Source organism: Rhinatrema bivittatum, chromosome 11, assembly GCF_901001135.1.
Source record: "Rhinatrema bivittatum chromosome 11, aRhiBiv1.1, whole genome shotgun sequence".
NCBI classification, from domain to species: domain Eukaryota; kingdom Metazoa; phylum Chordata; class Amphibia; order Gymnophiona; family Rhinatrematidae; genus Rhinatrema; species Rhinatrema bivittatum.
The window spans coordinates 36,522,944-36,535,977 of record NC_042625.1 but is presented as its reverse complement, the minus strand read 5'-3'; the positions used below and the strand labels follow the sequence as shown (position 1 = coordinate 36,535,977).

At 42.9% G+C, this 13,034-nt stretch overlaps 1 protein-coding gene across 1 annotated transcript in view; it reads right to left on the bottom strand.

The window, feature by feature from the left end:
- Positions 1–13,034, bottom strand: part of DNAH10 (dynein axonemal heavy chain 10) — a 952,322-nt gene that overhangs the window by 65,695 nt on the left and 873,593 nt on the right. The window contains 1 exon segment of the mRNA XM_029571350.1: positions 11,931–12,140. Within this exon segment, the coding sequence (XP_029427210.1) occupies positions 11,931–12,140 (210 nt within the window).

The following is a 13,034-nucleotide window of genomic DNA, read 5'->3' as shown; positions in this document are numbered from 1 at the left end:
TGCTATGATGCCTAGATCTTTTTCCTGGGTGGTAGCTCCTAATATACAACACCTTGCACTTGTCCACATTAAATTTCATCTGCCATTTAGATGCCCAATCTTCCAGTCTTGCAAGGTCCTCCTGTAATGTATCACAGTCTGCTTGTGATTTAACTACTCTGAATAATTTTGTATCATCCGCAAATTTGATAACCTCACTCGTCATATTCCTTTCCAGATCATTTATATATATTTTGAAAAACACCAGTCCAAGTACAGATCCCTGAGGCACTCCACTGTTTACCTTTTTCCACTGAGAAAATTGACCATTTAATCCTACTCTCTGTTTCCTGTCTTTGAACCAGTTTGTAATCCACGAAAGGACATCGCCTCCTATCCCATGACTTTTTAGTTTTCGAAGAAGCCTCTCATGAGGGACTTTGTCAAACGCCTTCTGAAAATCCAAATACACTACATCTACCGGTTCACCTTTATCCACATGTTTATTAACCTCTTCAAAAAAATGAAACAGATTTGTTAGGCAAGACTTCCCTTGGGTAAATCCATGTTGACTGTGTTCCATTAAACCATGTCTTTCTATATGCTCTATGATTTTGATCTTGAGAATAGTTTCCACTATTTTTCCCAGCACCGAAGTCAGGCTCACTGGTCTATAGTTACCCAGATCGCCCTGGAGCCTTTTTAAAATATTGGGGTTACATTGGCCACCCTCCTGTCTTCAGGTACAATGGATGATTTTATTGATAGGTTACAAATTTTAACTAATAGATCAGAAATTTCCTTTTTGAGTTCCTACAGAACCCTAGGATGCATACCATCCGGTCCAGGTGATTTGCTACTCTTTAGTTTGTCAATCTGGCCTACTATGTCTTCCAGGTTCACAGTGATTTCGTTCAGTTCGTCTGACTTATCACCGCTAAAAACCATCTCTGGAACTGGTATCTCCCCAACATCCTCATTAGTAAACACAGAAGCAAAGAATTCTTTTAGTCTTTCTGCAATGGCCTTATCTTCCCTAAGAGCCCCTTTAACCCCACGGTCATCTAATGGTCCAACCGACTCCCTCACAGGTTTCTTGCTTTGGATATATTTTAAAAAGTTTTTATTATGAGTTTTTGCCTCTATGGCCAACTTCATTTCAAATTCTCTCTTCGCCTGTCTTATCAATGTTTTATATTTAACTTGACAGTGCTTATGTTTTATCCTATTTTCTTCAGATGGATCCTTTATCCAATTTTTGAAGGATGTTTTTTTGGCTAAAATAACCTCTTTCACCTCACCTTTTAACCATGATGGTAATCGTTTTGCCTTCCTTCCACCTTTCTTAATGCGCGGAATACACATGGACTGCGCCTCTAGGATTGTATTTTTAAACAATGTCCAAGCCTGTTGAACACTTTTAACCTTTGCAGCTGCACCTTTCAGTTTTTTTCTATTTTCCTCATTTTATCAGTTTCCCTATTGAAAATTTATTGTTAGAGCTGCAGATTTACTTATTTTTCCCCTTCCAGTTATTAGTTTAAAGTTGATCATTTTATGATCACTGTTGCCAAGTGGCCCCACCACCGTTACTTCTCTCACCAAATCTTGCATTCCACTAAGAATTAAATCTAAAATAGCTCCCTCTCTTGTTGGTTCCTGAACCAATTGCTCCATGAAGCAATCATTTATTACATCCAGGAACTTTATGTCTCTAGCAAGTCCTGATGTTACATTTACCCAGTTAATATTGGGGTAATTGAAATCTCCCATTATTATTACACTGCCAAATTGGTTTGCTTCCCTGATTTATCTTAGCATTTCATCATCTGTCTGACCATTTTGTCCAGGTAGATGGTAATATACTCCTAATCACTATACTCTTACCCAACACACATGGGATTTCTACCCATATAGATTCTACTGAGCATTTAGTCTCTTGTATGATCTTTATCTTGTTGGACTCTATTCCCTCCCAGACATAAAGTGCCACACCCCCACCAAGTTGATCCTCCCTATCTTTGCGATATAATTTGTACCCTGATATAGCACTGTCCCATTGGTTATCCTCCTTCCACCAAGTCAATTATGTCAATTTCATCATTTGCTGCTATACACTCTAACTCTCCCATCTTATTTCTTAGACTTCTGGCATTGGCATACAGACATTTCAAAGTGTGTTTTTTGTTTGTTTTAATAACCTGCTTTTCAGTTGTTTGGGATAATTCAGAAATAATTAGCTTTGGTGATTTTTTACATACAGGCATATGGACTATGTTTGCTTTTAATGGAACCTCTCTGTTGGGATGCCCTAACTCTCCTGTTTCATTAGTATCCTTCAAGGATACATTTCTCCGAACCATGCACTGCTAAGTGACTGTCGGCTTTCCCCCTTGTTCTAGTTTAAAGGTTCTCTATCTCCTTTTTGAAAGTTATTGCCAGCAGCTTGGTTCCACTCTGGTTAAGGTGGAGCCCATCCTTTCGGAAAAGTCTCCCCTTTTCCCAAAAGTTTCCCCAGTTCCTTACAAAGCTGAATCCCTCTTCCCTGCACCATCGTCTCATCCACGCATTGAAACTCTGGAGCTCTGCCTGCCTCTGGGGACCTGCACGTGGAACAGGAAGCATTTCAGAGAATGCCACCCTGGAAGTTCTGGATTTCAGCTTCCTACCTAAAATCCTAAATTTGGCTTTCAGAACCTCTCTCCCACATTTTCCTATGTCGTTGGTGCCCACATGTACCACGAAATCCAGCTCCTTCCCAGCACTGTCTATAATCCTATGTAGGTGACGCGTGAGGTCTGCTACCTTCGCACCAGGCAGGCAAGTTACCAGGCGGTCCTCACGTCCACCAGCCACCCTGCTATCTACATTTCTAATAATCGAATCACCAACTATGATGGCCGGCCTAACCCTTCCCTCTTGGGCAGTAGCCCTGGGAGATATGTCCTCAGTGCGAGAGGACAATACATCACCTGGAGAGCAGGTCCTTGCTACTCTTGGATAGTTTGACTATCCACCCCAGAGATCTCAGGCGCTGAAGGACCAAGTTCATTGCCTGCTGGCAAAGGACTTTTGACTTCACCTGAGTAACCCAATCATCCAGATATGGGTGAAGCAAGATGCATTCCCTCCGAAGGACTGCTGTCACCACGATCATCACCTTGGTGAAAGTCCTGGGAGCTGTTGCCAGACTAAATGGAAGGGTGCAAAACTGAAAATCCTTTCCCAGGACCATGAATCTTAGATATCTTTGATGATCATGCCATATTCCTATGTGCAAATACACCTCGGTCAAATCCAGGGTAGCTAGGAACTCTTCCTTATGCACCTTCACAATTACAGCTCGCAGAGTCTCCGGCCGAAAATTAGGAACCTTGAGAGCTACATTTACTTTCTTCACGTCCAAAATTGGGTGGAGATTTCCCTCCTTTTTGGGAACGATGAAATAAATTGAATTGCAGCCTGTTTCTTCAGGGGGACAGGAGCATTGGCTCTCAGCATCTGAAAGTGTGTAACAGTTTGCTGCACCACCAGCCTTTTTCCCTCATAAGCGCACAGGGAGACCATGAACACGCCTCTTAGTGGACAAACAAATTCTAAAGTGGAACCTTGTCTTATCACACTTAAGACCCACTAGTCCAACATGATCTTGGCCGACTCCTCATAAAAAAAAGAATCAACTGACCCCCTATAGCCGGAACTGAGAAGTGGACCAGCCTCACTTCATTGGGCGGATTTGGCTCCACCACTGCCCAGGATAGAGACATCTCTATTTGGCCTTCACCTGCGAAAGGACTGGTTCCAGGATGATTGCCTCCCCGAGGACTGCCTCTGGATGCCACTTGAAGCCCTGTTAGGACAAAAACACTTATTCCCTCTGAACCGCAAGCACGAAGGAAAGGACTCTTTTCCTCCTTTTGGCTTATCGTCAGGCAATTTATGATTTTTATTCTCCCCCAGATGTTTGATCAGCTCCTCCAAGTCCTATCCAAAGAGCAGCTTCCCTCTAAAACTGAGACTTGGATGAAACATCCGCCGACCAGTACCTCATATAGAAACATAGAAACATAGAAATAATGGCAGAAGAAGACCAAACGGCCCATCCAGTCTGCCCAGAAAGCTTTCACACTTTTTTTTTTTCTCATACTTATCTGTTACTCTTGGCCCTTATTAGTAACTTTTTGGTTCTAGTTACCTTCCACCCTCGCCATTGATGTAGAGAGCAGTGCTGGAGCTGCATCTAAGTGAAGTATCTAGCTTAATTGGTTAGGGGTAGTAACTGCTGCAATAAGCAAGCTATTCCCATGCTTATTTGTTTACCCAGCCTGTGCCATTCAGTCCTTGTTGGTTGTTGTCTGAATATAATTCCTCTTTTCTTTATTCCCCCTGCTGTTGAAGCAGTGAGTTGCGCTGGATATGTATTCCAAGTGAAGTATCACGCTTAATTGATTCAGGGTAGTAACTGCTGTAACAAGCAAGCTACACCCATAATTATTTGTTTACCCAGACTATGTAATTCAGTCCTTGTTGGTTGTTGCCTGAATATAAATCCTCTTTTCCTCTTTCCCCTCTGCTATTGAAGCAGAGAGCTATGCTGGATATGCATTGAAATTGAAGTATCAGACTTATTTGGAGTAGTAACCGCCGCAATAAGCAAGCTACTCCCCGTTTTTTTTGTGAATGTACATCCTTTTTACCACATTTCCTCTTGCTGTTGAAACATAGAGCAATGCTTTATTGAATAAGCATAGAGCAATGCTTAGAGCAAGAATAGAGCAATGCTTTATTAAATAAGGGTATTAATCTCCAGGTAGTAGCTGTCATTCCTGCAAGCTACCCCCATGCCACTTCTCTTCATTCACATCCTCTAGACTTTATGGATCCACAGTATTTATCCCACGCCCCTTTGAGGTCCTTCACAGTTTTGGTCTTCACCACTTCCTTCAGAAGGGCATTCCAGGCATCCACCACCCTCTCCGTGAAGAAATACTTCCTGATATTGGTTCTGAGTCTTCCTCCTTGGATTTTCAAATCATGACCCCTAGTTCTGCTGATTTTTTTCCAATGGAAAAGGTTTGTCATTGTCTTTAGACCATTAAAACCTTTCAAGTATCTGAAAGTCTGTATCATATCACCTCTGCACCTCCTTTCCTCCAGGGTGTACATATTTAGATTTTTCAATCTCTCCTCATAAGTCATTCGATGAAGACCCTCCACCTTTTTGGTCGCCCTTCTCTGGACCGCCTCCATCCTGTCTCTGCCCCTTCGGAGATACGGTCTTCAGAATTGAGCACAGTACTCCAGGTGAGGCCTCACCAAGGATCTGTACAAGGGGATAATCACTTCCTTTTTCTTACTCGATAGTCCTCTCTCTATGCAGCCCAGCAGTCTTCTGGCTTTAGCTATCGCCTTGTCACATTGTTTCGCCAACTTCAGATCATTAGACACTATCACCCCAAGGTCTCTCTCCTGCTCTGTGCATACCAGCCCTTCACCCCCCATTGAATACAGTTCTTTTGGATTTCCACACCCCATATGCATGACTCTGCACTTCTTGGCATTGAATCTCAGCTGCCATATCTTCTACCACTCTTCCAGCTTCTTTAAATCCCGTCTCATTCTCTCCACTCCTTCCGGCGTGTCCACTCTGTTGCAGATCTTAGTGTCATCCACAAATAGACAAACCTTACCTTCTATCCTGTCTGCAATGTCGCTCACAAAGATATTGAATAGGACTGGTCCCAACACCGATCCTTGCGGCACTCCGCTTAACACCGCTGTCACTTCAGAGTAAGTTCCGTTTACCATCCCACATTGTCTTCTGTCTGTCAACCAGTTTGCAATCCAGCCACCACCTTGGCACTCACTCATAAGCTTCTCATTTTATTCACCAGCCTCCTGTGTAGGACTAAATCAAAAGCTTTGCTAGAGTCCAAATAGATGACATCGCGTGCTCTTCCTCGATCCAATTCCTTAGTCACCCAATCAAAAAAGTCGATCAGATTTGTCTGACAGGACCTTCCCTTGGTGAAACCATGCTGCCTCCGGTCCAGCAATTCTGCTGCTTGTAGATAGTACACAATTCTTTCCTTCAGCAGCGACTCCAATACCTTTCCCACCACCGAAGTGAGGCCTACCGGCCTGTAGTTTCCAGCCTCCTGTCTGCTCCTGCTCTTGTGAAGCGGGACCACCGTCTCTCTTTTCCAATCACTTGGCACCACTCCCGTTTCCAGGGAGCTACTGAACAGGTCACACACAGAGCTGCCAGCACATCTCTGAGCTCCCTCAGTATCCTGGGATGAACCTCATCAGGCCCCATGGCTTTGTCCACCTTCAGTTTTCCTAGCTCTTCCCATACATTCTCTTCCGTAAACGGAGTTTCATCCATTCCGCTTCCCTCCAGTTTCTTGTCGGTCCTTCTCCGGGGTCTTCTTTAATGAATACTGAACTGAAGTATTCATTTAATATTTCTTCCATTTCTTCATCTGTCTCCACCCATTGATCCTTTTCACCTTTCAATTGCAGAATACCACTTTGTACTTTTCTCCTTTCACTGAAGTATCTGAAAAATGTTTTATTTATTTATTTATTTATGTATTTATTTATTTATTTAAGGCTTTTCTATACCAGCATTCATGATACAATCATATCATGCCGGTTTACAAATAACAGGGGTGTGTAATAACTTTGTTCTTTTAACCAGTGCAGAAGAGGCAAAAAGTTACAATATAACAAGGTCATTGAAACTGGGAAATGAAGGAGACAAGAAAAGAAAGGAATAAATATAAACTTTACAGAGGTAGATTATTTACATTTTGCAGTAAAGTCTCTTTGTGGTAATTATTTACATAGTACCGAAGGTCTCTCAATGGATGGTGGATTCTGTAGGTCTCGCTTGCCGTAGGGTTTCTCCTTGGGTACTGGATTCGGGAAAGGCTTGTTTTGTCACCATGCTTTACCTCTTTGGCAATCCTTTCTTCTGCTTGAATTTTCGCTTTCTTGATTTCTTTTTTCATCTCCCTCAGTTCCACCAGATATTCTTCCTTGTGTTCCTCTCTTTGGGATTCTTTATATTTCTTGAACGCTATTCTTTTAGTTTTTATTTTGTCAGCCACCTCCTTTGAGAACCAGATAGGTTTCATTTTTCTCTTGCTTTTCTTTACTTTTCTAACATATAGATTAGTTGCTTGGTAATTGCTCCTTTTAATTTGGTCCAGTGTTGTTCCACATCTCTCTCGTTCTCCCAGCCTTCTAATTCTTCCTCCAGGTACTTCCCCATTTTATCAAAGTCCGTGTTTTTGAACTGCAAAACTTCTCCGTATCCTATTTGTGATATGAAACCATACTGTATGATGATCACTGGTGCTGAGGTGGGCACCCACCTGGACATTAGAAACATTATCTCCATTAGTGAGAACTAAGTCAAGTATAGCTCCCTCCCTCATGGGTTCCATTACCATTTGTTTGAACAGAGCCCCTTGCAGGGCACCCACTATCCCTCTACTACTGTTAGATTCTGCAGAAGGGATTCTCCAGTTTACATCAGGCAGATTAACATCTCCAACAATCACCACTTCTCCTTTCTTTCCCATCTTTTGGATGTCTTCAACTAGATCTTTGTCAAGCTTTTCCATTTCATTTGGAGGCCTGTAAACCACTCCAATAGAAATGGAAGCCTCATCATCTTTTTTTTTAGGTTGGCCCATAGTGCTTCTTCTTTGCCCCATCTTCCTTGCAGCTCAGATGTTGGATATTGTTTCTGACATAAAGAGCCACTCCTCCCCCTTTCCTGTCCTCTCTGTCCTTCCTTTATTTATTTATTTATTTATAACTTTTATATACCGGCATTCGTAAAAAAAACATCATGTCGGTTTACAGACAACTGAGAAAGGAAATTACAATGATAGATGGAGGAAGGATAGGAAGTTAAAAGGTGACAACTTTACTGTAGAGCCAACGGGCGCCACAGTTATTAAATGAGATTACATGTGGTTAACCAGGTTGGACATAAATTAATTATATACAAGAGACGACAAAGTGGGGGGTAGCGCGGGGGTGGGGGATGAAGCGCACAGGGGAGGCGGGGTGGGGTAGGAACTGTACAAGGGGGCAGGGGATGGCGATGGGAAGGAGAGGTGGTGACTGAATATCAGGAAGCCATAAAATGGATGGGGTGGTGAGGGAGGGAGGGTGTGTAGGAGGGCGGGGGGACACTGTACTAGGGAGAGAGAAATAATGAGTGTTGTGGAGAAGTCAAATGCTAGGGTTGAGAGGCATTGGGATAGGCCTGTTTAAATAACCAGGTCTTGATTCCTTTTTTGAATTGATTAAGTGAGGGTTCTAGTCGGAGCTCGGTGGGGAGGGAGTTCCAAAGGGTGGGGCCGGCGATGGAGAAGGCTCTCGCTCTGGTGTTTGTGAGGTGAGCAATTTTGAGTGAAGGGGTGTGGACCCTTAATAAGTTATAGCCCGGTATTGCCTTATCCCAATCATGAGATTCCGTGAACCACAGCTTTAGAGTTTTTGCTTTCTTCTTGGATCATTCTGACTATCTGAAAGGCATTTCTGCCAGCCGATGATCCTGGGAGGCATTTAACTGTAGTGTTTCCCTCTAGAAGAGTTCCTGGGAGGCATTTAACTGTAGTGTTTCCCTCTAGAAGAGTTCCCAAATTAGTGCCTCTGATGATAGAGTCACCCAGCATAATAAGCTTTCTTCTTTGGTTATTGATTGTATTTTGGAATTTCTGTATGCATTGGATTTCTTTTTTCTTTTCAGATACCACATCAATCTCTTTCACCAGAGCTTTATACTTATGTGATACAGATAAGGCGTTTTGTATTTGTGTCAACCAGAAGAGTCTTCCTGGCTGAAACCACAGATATCATTGCTCTGGAAGAAGTCCTAATGAGGTCATATAACACATTGATTCCATAGGCCACCACAGCCTCCAGCCGCTCTGCCTGCTTTTCCTCTGAGTCAGACATGGCCTTGTCTGTCTGCAACAGCTGCACTCAGCGCAGACCTGCCCTCAGCATAAAACTACTGCACATCGCCGCACATATGCCAAGGGCAGACATGTCAAAAATCTTCTTAAGATGAACTTCAAGCTTCCTATCCTGCAGGTCCTTTAGCACTGTAAAACCAGCCACCGGAATGGACGCTTTCTTAGTGAAAGTTGAAACCAAGGCATCCACCTTTAGAACCTTCAGGAGCTCAAGCTTATCCTCAAGCAAAAGATATAACTTTCCATCGCTCTGCTAACCTTCAAGCCAGTCTCAGGAGTATCCCACTCCCTGAATACCAACTTTTTGACCGACTTATGGAAAGGAAAAGCCTTCGCCGGATCCGGTAGGCCATCCATGACTGGGTCTACGTTTTCCTGATATGACTCCTCTCGTGGAACCTTCACCCCCAATTCTTCCAGAACAAGAGGTATCAGGGGACTCAAGTCCTCCTTGTGGAACAGCCGAACCAGCTTTAGATCATACCCCTCTACAGCCAGGGCCTTCCCCAGCATTTCTTCTGGGTCCTGGTCCACCATAGCTGGATCTGCATCCTGCTGGTCCTGCGCCCACAGATATTCAGCCTCTCAAACATCAGAGATGTTATCTGCTGGGCTTACCAATACGGGCATCCCTGGGACTTGCTGATCCCTCGCAGCCCGTGAGGATCTAGCTCTCTTCTCCAGCCACAGACAAACTGACACCCCCTGCTCAGCCGGGTGTCGCCCTGTGGATTTTCTGGCCATGTAAGTCCTGTGTAGCAATAGGCCAAAGTCAGAGGAAAAATTAGAAGAGTCGTCCAAAGCCTCCTCCAGGAGGTCCTCCTCACCTTCTGACTGAACTCCCTGAGCCTACTGGCCTCCCCTTATCAATTGGGGATAGAGGAGGAGGGAAATCCTCCTCCCCCTCTGCAGCCCGTGAAGCAGACGCAAATGTGGACAAAATGGCTGCCATTCCCGTACTTACTGGGAAGGGGTCCTCCATAGTTTGCAACACACCAGAAAGCCTTCCAGGCTTGTGCCACCTAACCAAATCTGCTGCGACCATTCCCAAGGTGCCCTCTCCCCTGGAGAAGCACTGGGAGCAATGGCCTTTGCAGGAAAGACGAGCATGCGTGTCACCACAGATCATGCAGCTCAAACCACGCAGCACGTCACCAGGGCGCTGGGACCGTGACCACTAACAGCTGCTGGAGGATCGGGAAGAAAAAAGGAGAGCTGCTTGAACCTCTCAAGAGGAACAGGTTCCTCTGCCAGCCCACAGTCAAGCGCACACACTGCTTGTCACTTTTGTTCTTTTTTTTAACAAACTTTAATAAAGCTGATAAATCTACAAAGAGTAACTAAAGAACACTTCCCTGCAAAATGAAGACTGGCTGCAGGCTCTATCTGTCCTCCTGAGGGTTAGGGAATTGGGACCACCAGTTTTCTGCCTCTACCGATGCTCAAGGACTGAGCAATAAAGAGTCCCCAATCCCCTGCTCGTCTGCCTCAAAAAAAACAAGAGGATGGTCTAACCAGGATCTAGCAACACCCTGGGAGGCAATCTCAAATAGTCCAATTCTTTTTTTTTAAATTAGTCTGACCGCAGGTTTTGCACCTCCACTATCTGCTGGAGACGGAGAAATACTGAGGGACTGCAGGTAGCACCTTGGGTGATGTGGCAGTGGCAATGAACCTTTCTATGTCTCCATTTGCAGGAAGGGAGGCAAAACCCAGGAGTCTGGACTTATCTGGGTACATACAGAGAACATGGATTTCATAGAGAAGTGACAAGGCTGAAGTGAAATTTAAAATTTTGCCATACTGTAAGTGTGTGTTATAAAAGGATTATTCCTCTAACTTCCAGATTATAAACCAGGGTATACAACAAACTGCTAAACTGTAATTTTGAGCCTGATGTTTTTTAGAGGAACTCAGGACAAAGGAGTATCTGCTCCTAGCCAGCCTCTTATACACAGTACTCTCAAATTGTAGTAATATTTTAAATTGGGGACAGCTACCATCTGATTTGGTCAATAATAATTAATTAAACTTGATAAGGGGGCCTATAATTCCAAATAAAACTAGATATTTTACTATCCAAATGAAAGAGCACAGATGATAAGAAATTGCAGAGCAAAAGGAACAATCATTTTAATTACATTAACTCTACCTGCCCAGGAAATGGGCAAGTTCTTCCAATCTTCTATTATTTTCTTTGGAGCTGATGTAACACTACAGGATAATAGAAACAGGCCGATTTTAACACACGAGACACATAACTGGAGTAATACAGAGAGCAGGGAATACCTATTTTTTCTGCAGGTTCCTGGAGGAATGATGCACCTCTCCAAGGCCAAAGGCCAAACAATATTATGTGGATGATACCTGGACAAAGCTATGGTTGTGATACTAGTACACGAGAAATTACTCTATAATGAAACTTCATTAGGACTTGAAAACATTATTTTAAGGGCTAACACCATTACAGTATGGGGATCTGCACTGATCAGCAGTTATAACTCTAAACAGAACTTGCACTGGGGCAATCTGCATGGAGACAGTTATAACCCTAAACAGAACTTGCACGGGGTAACCTATGCAGAATGGAGGTTACACCCCGAAACACCTTGATGAGCAGACTGGATGGACCATTTTGGTCTTTATCTGCCGTCATTTACTATGTTATGTTATATAACACTTTCAGTGAGATCCCATGGCATCTGTTTCAAGCTGTTTTTTATATCTGTCAGAGGTGCTTAGTGAAATCATCAACTAGCATGAAAACAGAAAATCCTGTAATATCAGTTACAGCTAATTTGTTAGAAAAAAATTTCATCCCATTCCAAGGGGTAATTACAGTTTTAAAGACAAATAAATAAATGCATATAACTGTTCCTGAAAATCTGTTGTTGGGTTTTGTAATAGTTGCTGAGCACATATATATTGTATTAGGCCTGACTTCTATACCTGAAAATCTGATTCATTGAAATCATATGGCACATTCCAACCAATCTTTCCAAATTTCCTTCTCTCTTGGACCACTGCATGGAAAAAGGCAAGGACATAGACCAATGATTTAAAAGCTGGGTGAGGACAATCATCAAGTGCGTCAACCGAGATTTTGAAGTAGGTTGCCCTCATATTCAGCTTCAGACCATTCGGTGGTTCTGTCACAACCTGCCAGAATGAACAGAGTAAACATTACAAGAGGGGGTCTAATAAGGTAAGTCAAATGTTCTCACAGAATCGCTGAATTAAAGAGCTGGAAGGGAGCTTGAGAAATCAAGAAATTCACTTTAGTGTTTTCTTATTACATTATTTTACTCATGTATATATTTAGATTTAGTTCATGCTCCGGGCAAGTTTTATTCAGGTACCATAGGCATTTCTCTGCCCCAGAGGGCATACACTTTAAGCTGGTGCTTGAAGCAATGGAAATTGAATGTTTATTTCCTAAAATCACAACTTTAGTAGCTTCACTTTTCTTTTTATATGGTGTATAGTTGTGTAAAATAAAAGGCAGAACACATAACACACTAAATTCACTGCAATTGTAAAATGTACAGACTCTTTCAGATCCTGACAAGAACGACAAAGTCTGCACAAGAGGTTTTGGAATATTTCTCCCTCAAATTGTACAGGACAAGAAGACAAACTACCTCTGGCAAACCTCACCTGAAGTTCATGCCAAAATTTAAAAGCAGTAAATCAGAGAAAGATCAGTTCACTTATTGCTACTTTATAAAAAGCAAATACTATGAACTATGGGACCAATACAACTGTATTTACCCACACAAAAAGGGGGGTTTAATTATTGCCCTCCACCTCCCCATTGTGGGAGAAGTATGTGTGCTGTCCACGAAACACACAAAAAATGGTTCAGGGACTGTTTGGGGGAGGCAAAGTCCATGCAAAAATTGCATAATCAAATCTCTGTGCAGACTTTCCAGTGCATACACTGTACCTGCGTTATGCACATCGGCAGGAGTTTCCCTTTGAAAATGACCTTGCAGATCCATGAGTACAAAAGCAAGATTCAGAGACCTTTTCTATGGAAACTATTTTCAAACT